The sequence below is a fragment of the Chionomys nivalis genome, chromosome 17 (assembly GCF_950005125.1).
Source record: "Chionomys nivalis chromosome 17, mChiNiv1.1, whole genome shotgun sequence".
NCBI classification, from domain to species: Eukaryota; Metazoa; Chordata; class Mammalia; order Rodentia; family Cricetidae; genus Chionomys; species Chionomys nivalis.
In genome coordinates, this window is record NC_080102.1 from 32,539,904 (window position 1) to 32,552,654 (window position 12,751).

Genomic DNA, 12,751 nt, shown 5'->3' on the forward strand with positions numbered 1-12,751 from the left:
CACGCAGGCTGGGCTGGGCCTGGAGGCTGCTGTCCAGGAGGCAGTCCAGGAAGGACGCCAGGATGAGATGCAGAGCTGTGACTGACCTTGATTCGCTGGTCAGTTTGGGCCCAGGCTGCGTAGAGAGTCCCTGGGGTGGGGCCAGGCTGCTACACATACAGGGTCAGCAGAGCCAATGAGTCTGCTTCCAGAGGCTGAGAGGGCAAGGAAGGGGGGGCTTGGCTATAACCTCCCTTCTTCCCCCACTGGCTCAGCTGTGGAGGGACAATGGGGAAACGGATATCTTCAGCAGAGCAGATCTGGGCTGGCTGGCACAGTAAGCATGCTGAGCCCAGACTAGCTTTCCAGTCCTTGCCCTCAGGAGTGCACAGGGAAACACCCAGTAGTGCCGCTCCTGCGGATGGAAGTATTCCCCGGAGGCACTGGCTCATCATCAGTCAGGGGTTTGGGTTGTAGTCTATTACATACTCCCTGTGACCTTGAGGAAGACCCATATTCTCTATGCCTCAGCTTCCTCATCCTGAATTGTGGGGTGACTGTGTGGCCATTCAGAGCTGCGGGTAAGGGGAGAGCCAATGAGACAGGTAGTGGAGGGAGGAAGGGCATTCCCAGCATGGCATTCCCAGCCTGGCATGCACGGTGCAGGGACTGCCATGGATGGGAAGCAGGTTGTGGGTGCTGTCGTAGCAGCACCGTGTCTGAAGCCCTTCATCTCCAGGACTGCTTCGTACCCCCTGTTACAGCGGTCCATACTCGTTCCAGGTCTATGGAAAGGTATGGAGTCTTTGGGGAGCCCTGGAGATGCCATGATGACCTCCCTTCTCTTCCCTCCTGCCTGTCTGATTGTCAGATTCTCAGGAAGGAGGAAGACCCCTGAGAAGGGAGTGGAGGTCAAGAGAGGGTCTGAGGGAGCCAGGCCGCTTCTCCCGGGGACATGATAAACCAGGCATGGCAGAGAGGCCAGAGGAGCATGGCATGTCTTTACTCGGGAAGGGAGAGGACGAGGTACAATGTGCCCTGAGTTGGACCACTGGTGGAGACCCAGGAGCAGGTGGACAGAGCAAGTGTCTGGGAGGACACCAGGGCCGTATACTGCCCAAGGCCTCATGCCCCGCTAGACTTACTGAGCTCCTGCGTCTTCAAGTACTGAGCCCACATCCCCAGAGGCTTACACTATCCCTTCTGCTTTTTCTTCCAGCTACCATTGGAGGCCACAGGCAAACACCAGGAGTCTGGACTTTAGGAGTCATCGCTGCTCTCACTGTCTCCTGAGACCCTGCCCTGTCCCCACCTTGCCTTCACCCAGACCCTGCCTCCGGCCCACTGCTCTGGACGGCCCTGTTTGCTGCAGGACCCTGGCATGTCAAGGCCTGGCCTGCACTTGCCTGCCCAGCCCGCGGAACCCCAGCGGCCCCGCGAGCTAGGATGAGGGGCCAGGCTGCCGCCCCGGGCCCCATCTGGATCCTTGCTCCACTCCTGCTGCTACTACTGCTGCTGGGGCGCCGGGCACGTGCTGCCTCTGGGGCAGACATAGGGCCTGGGGCGGAGCAGTGCACCACACTGGTGCAGGGCAAGTTCTTTGGCTACTTCTCCGCAGCTGCTGTGTTCCCAGCCAACGCCTCACGCTGCTCTTGGACCCTTCGCAACCCTGACCCTCGTCGCTACACGCTCTACATGAAGGTGGCCAAGGCACCTGCACCCTGCAGCGGTCCTGGCCGTGTCCGTACCTACCAGTTTGACTCCTTCTTGGAGTCCACGCGGACCTACCTGGGTGTGGAGAGCTTTGACGAAGTTCTGCGGCTCTGCGATCCTTCTGCACCCCTTGCCTTCCTGCAGGCCAGCAAGCAGTTTCTACAAATGCAGCGCCAACAGCCACCCCAAGATGGTGACCTTGGTCCCCGGGGAGGGTTCCCAAACTCTGGTGACGACTTCTCTGTGGAGTACCTGGTCGTGGGCAATCGCAACCCCAGCCATGCTGCCTGTCAGATGCTGTGCCGCTGGCTGGATGCCTGTTTAGCTGGCAGCCGCAGCTCGCACCCCTGTGGCATCATGCAGACTCCCTGTGCCTGCCTGGGTGGAGATGCTGGAGACCCTGCTTCCAGCCCTTTGGTCCCACGTGGGGATGTCTGCTTGAGGGACGGCGTAGCAGGTGGCCCTGAGAACTGCCTCACCAGCCTGACCCAGGATCGGGGTGGGCACGGCTCAGCAGGTGAGTCGTGGAAAGGGGACTCTGTACAGTGTGGCAGCAGAGGGAGTGAGGGCATGGGGGAAAGTGCGGTCCCCAAGGCCGGAGTCTAGCCAGCATTACCTTTGTCATCTGGGTTGAGAGACCACGCATAGAGTTCAAGGTCACTGATGACTCCCTGTTCCCAGGGTAGGAAGCCTAGCTAGCCCACATAAGGTCGCATGTGAATGAAGGAAGGAAAAAATGATCAGTAACCAGTTACTTCCTCAGTTGAAATCCTCCCACTGCAGGAGGACACTACTTAGCCTCAATGACATTTCCAACCATCCCAACGCTGTGGGAGCTGGTGCCTGGGGACTGAAGTGGAGGTCATTGCTCCCCCAGGGTAGAACATGGGAGCACTATAGACAGTATTCATAGGGCTGTTTCCAGGAGGTAAGGTTTTTGGGGTTCAGTGTAGCATGTCCACAGCAGCTGCCACTGAGGTGTGGTAATGAAAGCAGGGGCAAAAGTGCCATCCTGGTCTTGTGGTTACAGTAAGAAGGATGACATCCCACCCAACAGTATATAACCATCTCAGGCAGAGCCGGGGTGTCAAGGACACCCAGAAGCCATTGTTGAAGGAGCCACTATCCTAATTCAAAGCTAGAGAGGTCCCAAGGGCTGGAGACTTGAGGGCAGTGGCCCTTGGGGAAAGGTGACAGGACCCAGCCTGATGGGGATGGGTGAGGTTGACAAGTAGTCATGGAGCTATCATGTCTTTGTGAGTGTCCTGTCCACTACTGAGGTAGGGTGGGCCCTACCTGCTGTGACCTGGGAGAAAGAGAGGTAGGGGCCTCCAAAATTTGAGCTGGAGACCGGCAAGGGGACTTTGAGGTATGAGAAGTCACAACTGTTCCCCAGCTGGTGTGCAGGGTCAAGGCAAGGCCTAGCTGAGAGGACTTGATGCCAGGAGGGCCAGAGTGGGGTGATGATGCCCTTGGCGTATTTCTGAGACCATGAGGTCATGCAGGCTGCAAAGGAAATTTCCAACCCTGAGCACATTCTGGTAAAAGCCCTGTGGCCAGCCTTGGGGTCAGGACCTCTGTGAAACTGAGGCTGAGCTGACCTCTTCAGGGTCCACAAAGGGCATTCTGCATGCATCATTATTGTGGGAAGGGGGATGGAGGACCAGCCTTCCTGCTGGGTAAGCTGGAGGTCATTGTGACCTTGACAAGGACAGGTTTCATCGTGTGGCCGGAATGGGAGTGGGCTCAAAGGGAACCTTGGAAGAATGGAGTGCTCACTGGAGGACTAGAGAAACTGGGTGGGAGGACAGGGCCAGCTGTCACAAATGGAGCTGGCCACATACCCTGCTCTACCACTCCCCATCATTTAACTGCCCTGGGCCTTGGTTCCTTCAGCTGTAAATCGCTTCTCAGGGTAGCACCATCTCTTTTGGTTCTATCTGGCTCTGGCTGGGGCCACAATCATACCCCTTGGGCAGGAGCCTGTCCTCTGGGGCACATTAGGGCAGCTACGATGCCAGGGAGCTTCTGAATGCTGCTCCAAGCACCTTGGCACAGCTGCCAGGAGCCAAGACCTTTGGGACTGGTGTGATAGATGCTGGGGGCACCAAAGGAGGTGCTTGTGTGCTATGATGCTGAAGGAAGTGTTGACCTGCATTTATTTCCATTTCCTGAGGACCTACTATGTGAGGGCCTTGTTGTTGAGTGGCCAGGCCTCTCTGTGGAGTGTTTATATGACCTTGAGAACAGGAGGACTTTGGGGCTTAGTGCAAAGGAGTGATGTATCTGGGCTCCTCACGGGACCCAGGATAGGGAGGTGGCTGATGTCGGTCTGGTCAGGGTGCAATGGGAAGGGGGAGGGAAGAGGAGGGCCTTTGGTGCTGCAGATGGACTGTGGATGAAACAGTGTGGGTGTGGAGGAAGGAAGAGCAAGTGTGGCTTCCAGGATCCTGTCAGGAATGAGGACATCCATGTGGGACAAAGGGAGCAAGACTGCAAGGCGCAGCTTGAGGGCGATTCTGGGGTCAGGGTAGGACTGGACGCTGAGATGCTTGTGACATAGGTCATGGAGTATGTGAGCACAGCCCTGTGAAAGAGGACAGACTCAGACTGGAGCAGTGGCCTTGGAACCCCACTTTGGAGCCTTGGGCCTGACCCTGACCCACCTGTGTTGCTAGGCCAGCCCCTCAGCTCTCCTCCCTGGAGGCCTGAGAATGCCTTCTTCTGTCTCTGTGAGAATAAGAAGTGGGATGAAGCCACCAATGATGAAGAATCAGTGTCCTTGTTTATAGCTCAGCAAACTCCTGGGGCCTAGGCGTAGAGGCAGGCAGACAGGGGTGTATGCAAGTTGAGCTTGTGCAGTTTGGGCTAGGAGTACGGATTCCAACAATGTCAGCAAGTGGTACTCAGGGGCAAGCAAGAGGTGTATGTGCATGAGTGTACATGTTTGTATCATACACGTGTGTGTACAGGTACAGTACACTGTTTTGTACACACATGCACATGTATGCATATGTGTATGGTGGCTACACCCATGTGTGTATACATATGTGGAGTGTGTTGCACACATGAACTCACATGTGGACATGCATGACACATGGAAACCTATTGGTATACTGATTATTGTGTTTGCAATTTTTTCCATATGTGTGTGCATTCTCACGCATGAATGTGTCATCACTGTGTGAGCCCACACATGTCCTTCTTTATTGCAAGGCAGACCTCTGCGTATGAATGAGTGCATGTAAACATGTAACACATTGTGTTCATGCTTCAACCCATGCAAAAAAATTGTATGTGTACACGTATGAACACAAGTGTTCATGCAGCACATTGTGGCTGTGTGGCTGTGGGTATATATACGTGCCCGCAGTATATATGTATTGTGCATTGAGCATGTATGTTCGTGTGTGTGTGGTGAATGTGTGCTTGTGTATCCAGGGTAACCTCCATCTGTTTGATTTGCAAAGGCTGCTGGTCTGTTGGAAGATGGTTTGGAGAGCAAAGAGACCAGGCCCCAGTGTATGAGTCAGGGAGCGTTCCTGTGTAGGGTAGACCATGGCCACCCATGATCAGATCCTGGCTGTGGGAGGGGAAGGAGGCCGGTAGTGACAGCAGTGGCTGGTTGGTCACGGAGTGCTGGGTGTTCTGGAAGGGTCACATGTGGATGAGTCAGGCCCCAGCCGAGGCCGTCCCTGTCTTCCTCACACCTTCACAGCGTCTGTGCGTTCCTGGGATGCTCTCCCTAGACCCTCCTAAACAAGTATCTTTCCTGGAGCCCTGCTTATGTGTGTACAGCGAGGCACTTAACCCTTTCTTCCCTCTCAGACAAGTATCACTTCCAAACATGCCATAGAACTCCCCCAGTGGGCCTTTTGCTCACTACCTGTCTGTGTTAAGATGTTGGGCATGTGCCCCATTCGCTGACACTTCCTTAATGTGGAGGACAGGACCAGGCCCCAAATAGGCACTCAGTACATGCTTGCGAAATCAGGCCCAGTGATATCAGGGTAGGTCATGTCACACAGCAGGGATGGACAAACAGCAGACAGGTGGGTGGCGTCATGTGCACTGAGCTCTGCTTTGGGTGGTGGCAGTGGCTAAGGACGCACACAAGATGGATAGCCCTTCAGCAGAGAGGAGGCTGTGCCAGGATGTGTGGCGGATGCACTGTTCTTACCTACTCTGTGCACCGGGCCTTTGCCCTCCTTGTCTTTGAGAGCAGGCAAGCCTGGACACCCATCCCCTCCCAAGACAGGCAGTGTGTAGCCTAACCGGGAAGCCAGCAGGCAGCCCACTGAGCGTGTGGCCCATTTTCAGTCCTGTCCTTCCACCAGGCCTGTCCAAATGCCACATGGCCGTGTCACGCGTTGGATTCCGTAAGCACTCCTTGGGCTAGGGCAACTGTCCCTGCTGCCTAGTCTCTCTGAGGCTGCCAGACTCTGGCACCTGCCCTGATCTCGCACAATCTTCAGCTCCCTGTCTCTCTGTTTCCTCCTTCATCTCTCTCCCATCTCTGCTTCTGGTGAGATGGACCGTTTCTCTCAAGGGTTGCTTTAAATATTCATGTTTTAATTAAAGAATATTACAGAAGTGACGTGTAAGATAATGAAAAAAGCAACATTCTGGGTGTGGGAGCCTGCGCGTTCCTGTATGTGTACCTGTGTGTCTCTTTGTGTCTCTGTGTGTCGTTGTGTGTGGTTCCTATATCCTGTGAACACCTATAAGTATGACTCATAAACCCTTGTATGTCCCTGTGAGTGTCCTGTGTGTGAGTCCCTGTGGGTGTGTCTCCATGAGTTCCTGTGAGTGTGCCCTATGAGGCCTTGTGAGAGGCCCTATGAATGTGTCCCTGTGAGCATGAGCCCCTGTCTCTGTGTGTGCCTGTGTGAGGCCCTGTGAGTCTCTGTGAGGGTGTTCTCATGAGTCCCTGTGAATATGTCCTGTGTGTGTTTCCTGTGTGTCCCTGTGTGTCTTCAATCATCTTTGTATGGTCCTGTGTGAATATACCCATGAGTTCCCATGTGTTTTCATAAGTGTGTCCCCGTGTTTCCCTGTGAGTGTCCTTGAGCATATGTCTCTGTGAATGTGTACCTGTGAGTGTATCTCTGTGTCCCTGTGTGTGTTGCTATGTGTATTTGGGCATACATGTGCATCCTACTTTAAATGTAGTGTTAAATGTGTCTGTGTGCGCATGCGTGGGGTAGAAGGCTGGATTGAATCTGCATATCAGGGTGTGTACACATGCTACACTTATCTGGGTTGCTTGGGGGCTCATGACTTTCCCATAGACTAGAGCTGGTCTCCTCATTGTGTGTGCAGCCCTGATTGTACTTGGCCCCCAATCTCTGTGAGGCCCAATTCCCCCAAGACACCCAAGAGGAGGGGAGGCATCATATGGAAGTAGGGGTTGGATTTGGGGAGAACCCCTAGTTGTGGTTTGGGGTGTAGTGGAGTTGTGGGGTGATAGAGAGGCACCAGGGTCCACCATGGAGATTCTGGTGCCATCTTGGCAATGTAAGTGGCTCTGTGTGTGTGTGTATGTTTATGTATACATTTTAGAGAAATCCAGAAAACTGGCTTCAGTGTGCATCACAGACAATACTTCTAGAAGTAAAGAACAAGACAAGGCCCTGTGGAAATGCTGGGTGTGTCACCGTCATCCTCAGGGAAATTCCCATGTGCCTTAGCTCTTACTGTGTCACCTGTCTCAGCTCAGTGCCAGATCTGCAAGAAGTCCTTGTGACCTAAATTGGGTCATGCTTCCCACGCTGAAGGGAGGGTCAGCAGCCTCTCTGATAACTGAGGACAGAGGCCACTTGTCTAAAGTCTCCAGCATGGACTAAACATTTTGGGCCTTTATATAAGATACCTTCTCAGGACAGGAAACATCAAGAATTCCAGCAGCAAGAATTGCCTACAGATGTGGCTTGCTTGATCTTCAAGTGCCTTGGTTTCCCCGCTGAGAACTGGGGTTAGAACAGTACCCATTTGTAGAGCCTGCCTGAGGCCTAAAGGAGGCTCTGCAGCGATGGGATCAGGGAGGTCAGTGCTCCACAGAGGACAGTGAACTTGGCCACTCGGTCTGTCTTGGGATCCGACTGCCCTTTTGTGGCCCTGATGGTTGCTGGCAGCCTGCAGACAGTGGCTGAGTCAGGACCTGCAGGATGAAGGAAGGGCTGTGGAGGAACTATGTGGATGGGTTCCTCAGCATCCCCTGTTCTGCCCTTGGTGTCTCCCTTGTTCCTGGTCCAGAAGGTCTAGACCCAGCTGTTGGTACCAGTGCCTAAGCACTTCATGATAGTCTTGCTCCAGCTGGGTCCCTGGAGAGGCAGGGGTCTTGCTAGCCGCCTGGGCAGGGACTGTCCCTGGACCTGCCATGAGAATCTGGAAAGCTGAGTGGCATTGTAGATGAACCAATCTGCTGCTCAACCTGCTGGAGTAGGGGTCCATCTGCTGGAAGAAGATGGAAGTGCATGCTTCCCTTCCTCCAAAGGAGATCCCTGGGACTCCGCAGAGACTGGCTGGGGGAAGGGATCTCCTTTCTTCCCCATTTCAGACCACTTGGGGTGCAGGATCAGAGGAACCCACCATCCTCAAACCAGGACATTAGGGTGGGAAGGGTACCGGAGCCCCCTCACTGCGCACCCTCCCTCCTGGGTGGCCAGCCTGCCTGGCCAATAATTGGCTCTATTCATGCCTGTAATGAGATGGAAATGAGGCCGCCAGACAGAGGGAGCATTGAGCAGGGGAGAATGACAGCTTCTTTCCGGGCCTGGAGGGGCAGCCCACCCCGGAGCCCTGCCTGCTCCTTCGCTGCCCCCTTGTGCCCACACAGCCCCGACGCACCTCTGTGTCCCCCGGTGCCCCTCACTTCGGCCCCAGGACTTCTTCCTTCATAATGTTCCCTCTGGCATGAATGCTTTCAGTCTGGGCAAACATTTATCGTGTCAGCTGTGTGTGAGGACACACATTAAAAATGAAAATGATAATAAAAACAGCAGTTACCATTTTCTGAACATTCATTAGTGGAAGGAGTGTGGCCAGCATTGGGGAATCAGTCTGTGGCTGAGATCAAGGCCCAGTCTGTGATGGAGGATCCGGGATCCGATGCCTAGGATCCTAGGTCTGTGATAACAACCAGGGATCAGTGTCACCGAGGTCAGATATTGGCCTGTGACCAGGGCGAGGAATCAGTATATGTCTAGGATCAGGGATTAGTATACTAACAGAATGAGGACTCAATGTATGAATAGGGTTAGGAATCCGCATGTGGCCTGGATCAGGGTTCGGTGGGACCAGAGTCAGGGCTGGGCCAAAGGAGGGCATCCATCCTCTCCCCCAGCTTCTGATAGGCCCCACCTCTTCCCTCCCCTCCCCCTCCCACATCTTCACCACCTGGGTCACCAAGGTAACCAGCCCCGAAATAGTGGGTGTTTTGGCAGCTGAGGCCTAACCTGGGTCTATCCTGAAAGGCTGTGTGCTGCAGCAGTTGCCATGGGAACTGAGTGGCATCCTCCGATTAGCCCAGCTTGGACACCCTCTCTCCCACCCACTGCCAGTTTTCACATCACTCAGGCTTCCTTGTGGGGGCTGGGCTGGAGCAGTGAGGGGGCACAGGAAGGATCCAGAACCCTGACCCCACCCCGGGCCTGAATCAAAGACTCCCTGGCTCCTTTGCCTGGAATCATGAGACAGGAATGACTGAGGCAGGTGAGATTCCTGAGGCCAGAAAGCTGGGCCCTGGTTGGTCCTGGCAGGTGGCCTTCCTGGGGCTGGTGGGTGGGGCAGAGATCTGGAATCCTATTTGGTTCAAGACCTGGAGTCTGACCTGGTTGAGAGCTGCTCCTGCTTGTCCTGAGTTAGAGCATGTGACCAGCAGCCTCAGAGCGGCCACCTGGGCCCGGTCTGTGGACAGCTGCTGTCCTGCCCTACCTATGATGCACGTGAGGCTGTGCTGGAGACGCTCTGCCCTCTCGCTCTCAACTTTGTCTTGGGGTTGTCACTTCTTACCTTTCCCCGTATCCTTGCTATGCCCTTGCCCCCACCCTTGGGGCTCTGCTGGTGAAGCGAAGATGGCTTTGAGACAGGATCCTCCGTGCTTAAAACCATTACTCAGATCTTGAAACCCTGACTCCCTAGCTTGACACCTGGACAGACTAGGTTTTGGGGTCTCTATAACAGGCACAGGGGCATGGAAGATGGTCCTTCCCAACCTACCCATCTCAGAAGGGTGAGCCCCACCAAAGAGCCGCTTACTCCCTGGGAACCCAGCGCCCCCTGCTGGTGCAGCCAAGCAGAGGCAAGGGGAGAGGCAGGTTCTGGCTGTAGTTCTTTCCAAACCCTGAAGTTGACTGTCCTTGAGATGAGGCCGAGGCCCACGGAGCCATCAGGTGGGACTGCTCTGGGACCCTTCACCTCTGAGTTCTCACCTCAGGAGATAGGGCCTCTTCCTTCCCATCACTACTTAAGCCTGGTGTAGCCATGAGTGTCCTAGACTTATTTATCCTCGCCTTGCTTAGTAGGTGGGCAGATCTGTCTAAGGAAGGTTTCTGGGCTACCAGTTGTGGGAGTGGCTACTCTCTACCTCATGCTCTGGCGTGGGAAAGTGGAGGGCTTCGCAGGTTCTCACATAGACAGTAATGTGAGGAAATAATCTCAGGGGTTTGAGGGCCCTAGGGAGGCTGGATCTATGTGTTTCTGAATGGTGGCCTACACTGGTCTCCAGGCCTCACACTGTAGGGAGCATGGGTGGGCAGGGGCTGACAGTCTACTCAGCAAGGCAGCCCTGAACAGCAGTGTGTATTTGTCCCAGACCTACCAAGGACCCTCTGACTCAGAACTGACACAAGCTCTCTAGAAGGAGCCCTGACCTAGGGGCAAAGTTCCCCATGGACTCGCCTTGCCTTGCTGTCTTCCCATCCAGACCTGACCTCTGCTTACTCTTTCAAAGCCCACAACCACCTCTTTTGGTCTCCGCTGGACCCCCAAAATGGCAGGACCCCGAGTCTCACTCTTGTTTCCCCAGGTGGCTGGAAACTGTGGTCCTTGTGGGGTGAATGTACGCGGGACTGCGGTGGAGGTCTGCAAACTCGAACCCGTACCTGCTTGCCCACCCCTGGCGTGGAGGGCGGAGGCTGTGAGGGCGTTCTGGAAGAAGGACGTCTGTGCAACCGCAAGGCCTGTGGCCGTGAGTGGGCAGGGCATGGGTGGGGCTGACGTGGTGGGCGAGACCAAGCCTGGAAGGGCCAGTGTAGGGACGCTAGGCTAGGGCTTCAATGGGAAGAAGGTGGGCGGGGCTTTGAAGAGCCGACAGTGATTGGGGCCCTGGTTGCTTAGAGGCGGAGATTTGACCCAGGAGGAAGTGGGGTACCTGGAGCTAGGTGGGACTAAATAAGGCTTCCTTATCAGATGGTTGGGATTCTTGAGGCTGCCCCGCAAGCGCGCTGCAGCCAAGCCAGTCAGCTCCAGCAGGATAAGCCTCCGGGATGTATTTCTCTAATAAGGCTTTCTAATGACCTCATGCATTTTTTAGCTGCTTCCATAAAGTTAAATCAAGTTCTAATGAGACTGTCACTCTTCAGGTTTTGTTTTGGTTCGTTGGATGCACTTTCCTGAGGAGACAGCTCTTCTCAGGAGCCTGGGGAGGCCTATGCATATCTCACAGAGAGGAAGGGATGCGATGTTGGGTAGGAGGAGGCAGGAGACACTCTAAGGGGTTGTCCTTCCTGTGGTCCTGGAGGGACTTCACAGAGGGGCCCATAGTGAGCTGAAGAGTTGGTGCCATGGGTGGGGCCCCCCACTTGTCCGTTGGGGTTAAATTGCTCTGGTGACAGTAGCTGCCCACCTGTAGCCAAGGGCAGAGGGAATCACACAGGGATGCTGACCTGAACCCATCCCACAGCCACTGGGCGCACCAGCTCACGGAGTCAGTCTCTGCGGTCAACGGACGCTCGGCGGCGTGAGGAGTTCGGAGATGAGCTGCAGCAGTTTGGGTTCCCATCCCCCCAGACTGGTGAGCTGGCAGGATGGGTAGGACTGGCCTACACACACACAGCCCTAGGCGGGGAGAGGGGGAGACAGCTGGCTTCTGGGGCCAGGTTAGTAAGGGCTACTAGTTGCCAATAATAATTCTAATAGCTTATTGCTCATCTTATCTAGTTGGTGCCAGACTCCTGCTCCATGCAGACTGGCTTAGGGGAGCTGATAGAATAGAAGCCTGCCCCAGCCAGACCCAGACCCTGGGGCTTCCAGCCATTGGGGAAAATAGGCTATTTTGAGACACGGACCCCAGCCTGTGGCCTGTTACCCCATAGCAAGGTCCTGCCTCCCCAGTGGGCCTCCAAATCTGGCGCCGCCTTATGGGAGGGGGCATGGCAGGCCCATGATGCTGCAGGGCTGGACCCACAGGTGACCCAGCAGCCGAGGAGTGGTCCCCATGGAGCGTGTGCTCCAGCACCTGCGGCGAGGGCTGGCAGACCCGCACCCGCTTCTGCGTGTCATCCTCCTACAGCACTCAGTGCAGTGGGCCTCTGAGGGAGCAGCGGCTCTGCAACAACTCGGCCGTGTGTCCAGGTGGGTGGAGCCGAGCACGGGGCGGGGCTTGGGTAGCAGGGTGGTGCCTCTGGGCTGGGGAATAGCCCGATGGCTTCCCATCTTTCTCCACAGTGCACGGGGCCTGGGATGAGTGGTCACCGTGGAGCCTCTGCTCCAGTACCTGTGGCCGTGGCTTTCGTGACCGCACACGCACCTGCAGGCCCCCGCAGTTTGGAGGCAACCCCTGTGAAGGTCCCGAGAAGCAAACGAAGTTCTGCAACATTGCCTTGTGCCCTGGTAGGTGAGAGGGAGTGCGTGGCTGGGTGTTGGGGATGGGCCCAGCAGGCACTGGCCCGTCCAGGGACCCAGCTTGACCCACCTCAGGTTTACCTCAGGGTGCTGAGGGGTTAAAAATTCAAACTATGCTAGGTTGAGGTGTGACCTTGTGGCATTCCTTTCCTAGTCCCAGGTGGGTTGCTGCGTGATGCCCCGGGGGTGTTTTAGTGTGTCCCAGGCCAGGCTT

At 55.4% G+C, this 12,751-nt stretch overlaps 1 protein-coding gene across 7 annotated transcripts in view; it reads left to right on the forward strand.

Annotated features, from left to right (window-relative positions):
* The window catches only part of Adgrb1 (adhesion G protein-coupled receptor B1), a 70,317-nt gene that overhangs the window by 10,870 nt on the left and 46,696 nt on the right, over positions 1 to 12,751 (forward strand). For 5 of the 7 annotated variants that reach the window (XR_009058484.1, XM_057792437.1, XM_057792439.1 and 2 more), the window contains exons 2-6: positions 1,199 to 2,209; positions 10,721 to 10,882; positions 11,597 to 11,707; positions 12,103 to 12,267; positions 12,361 to 12,524. Coding sequence is in view for 6 of the 7 variants with exons in the window: in XM_057792437.1 (XP_057648420.1) it covers positions 1,426 to 2,209; positions 10,721 to 10,882; positions 11,597 to 11,707; positions 12,103 to 12,267; positions 12,361 to 12,524 (1,386 nt within the window). In the remaining variant the exon portion in view is untranslated. Of the gene's footprint in view, positions 1 to 1,198; positions 2,210 to 10,720; positions 10,883 to 11,596; positions 11,708 to 12,102; positions 12,268 to 12,360; positions 12,526 to 12,751 lie in introns of all 7 variants that reach the window. The other 2 variants (XM_057792438.1, XM_057792442.1) reach the window with 1 other exon arrangement.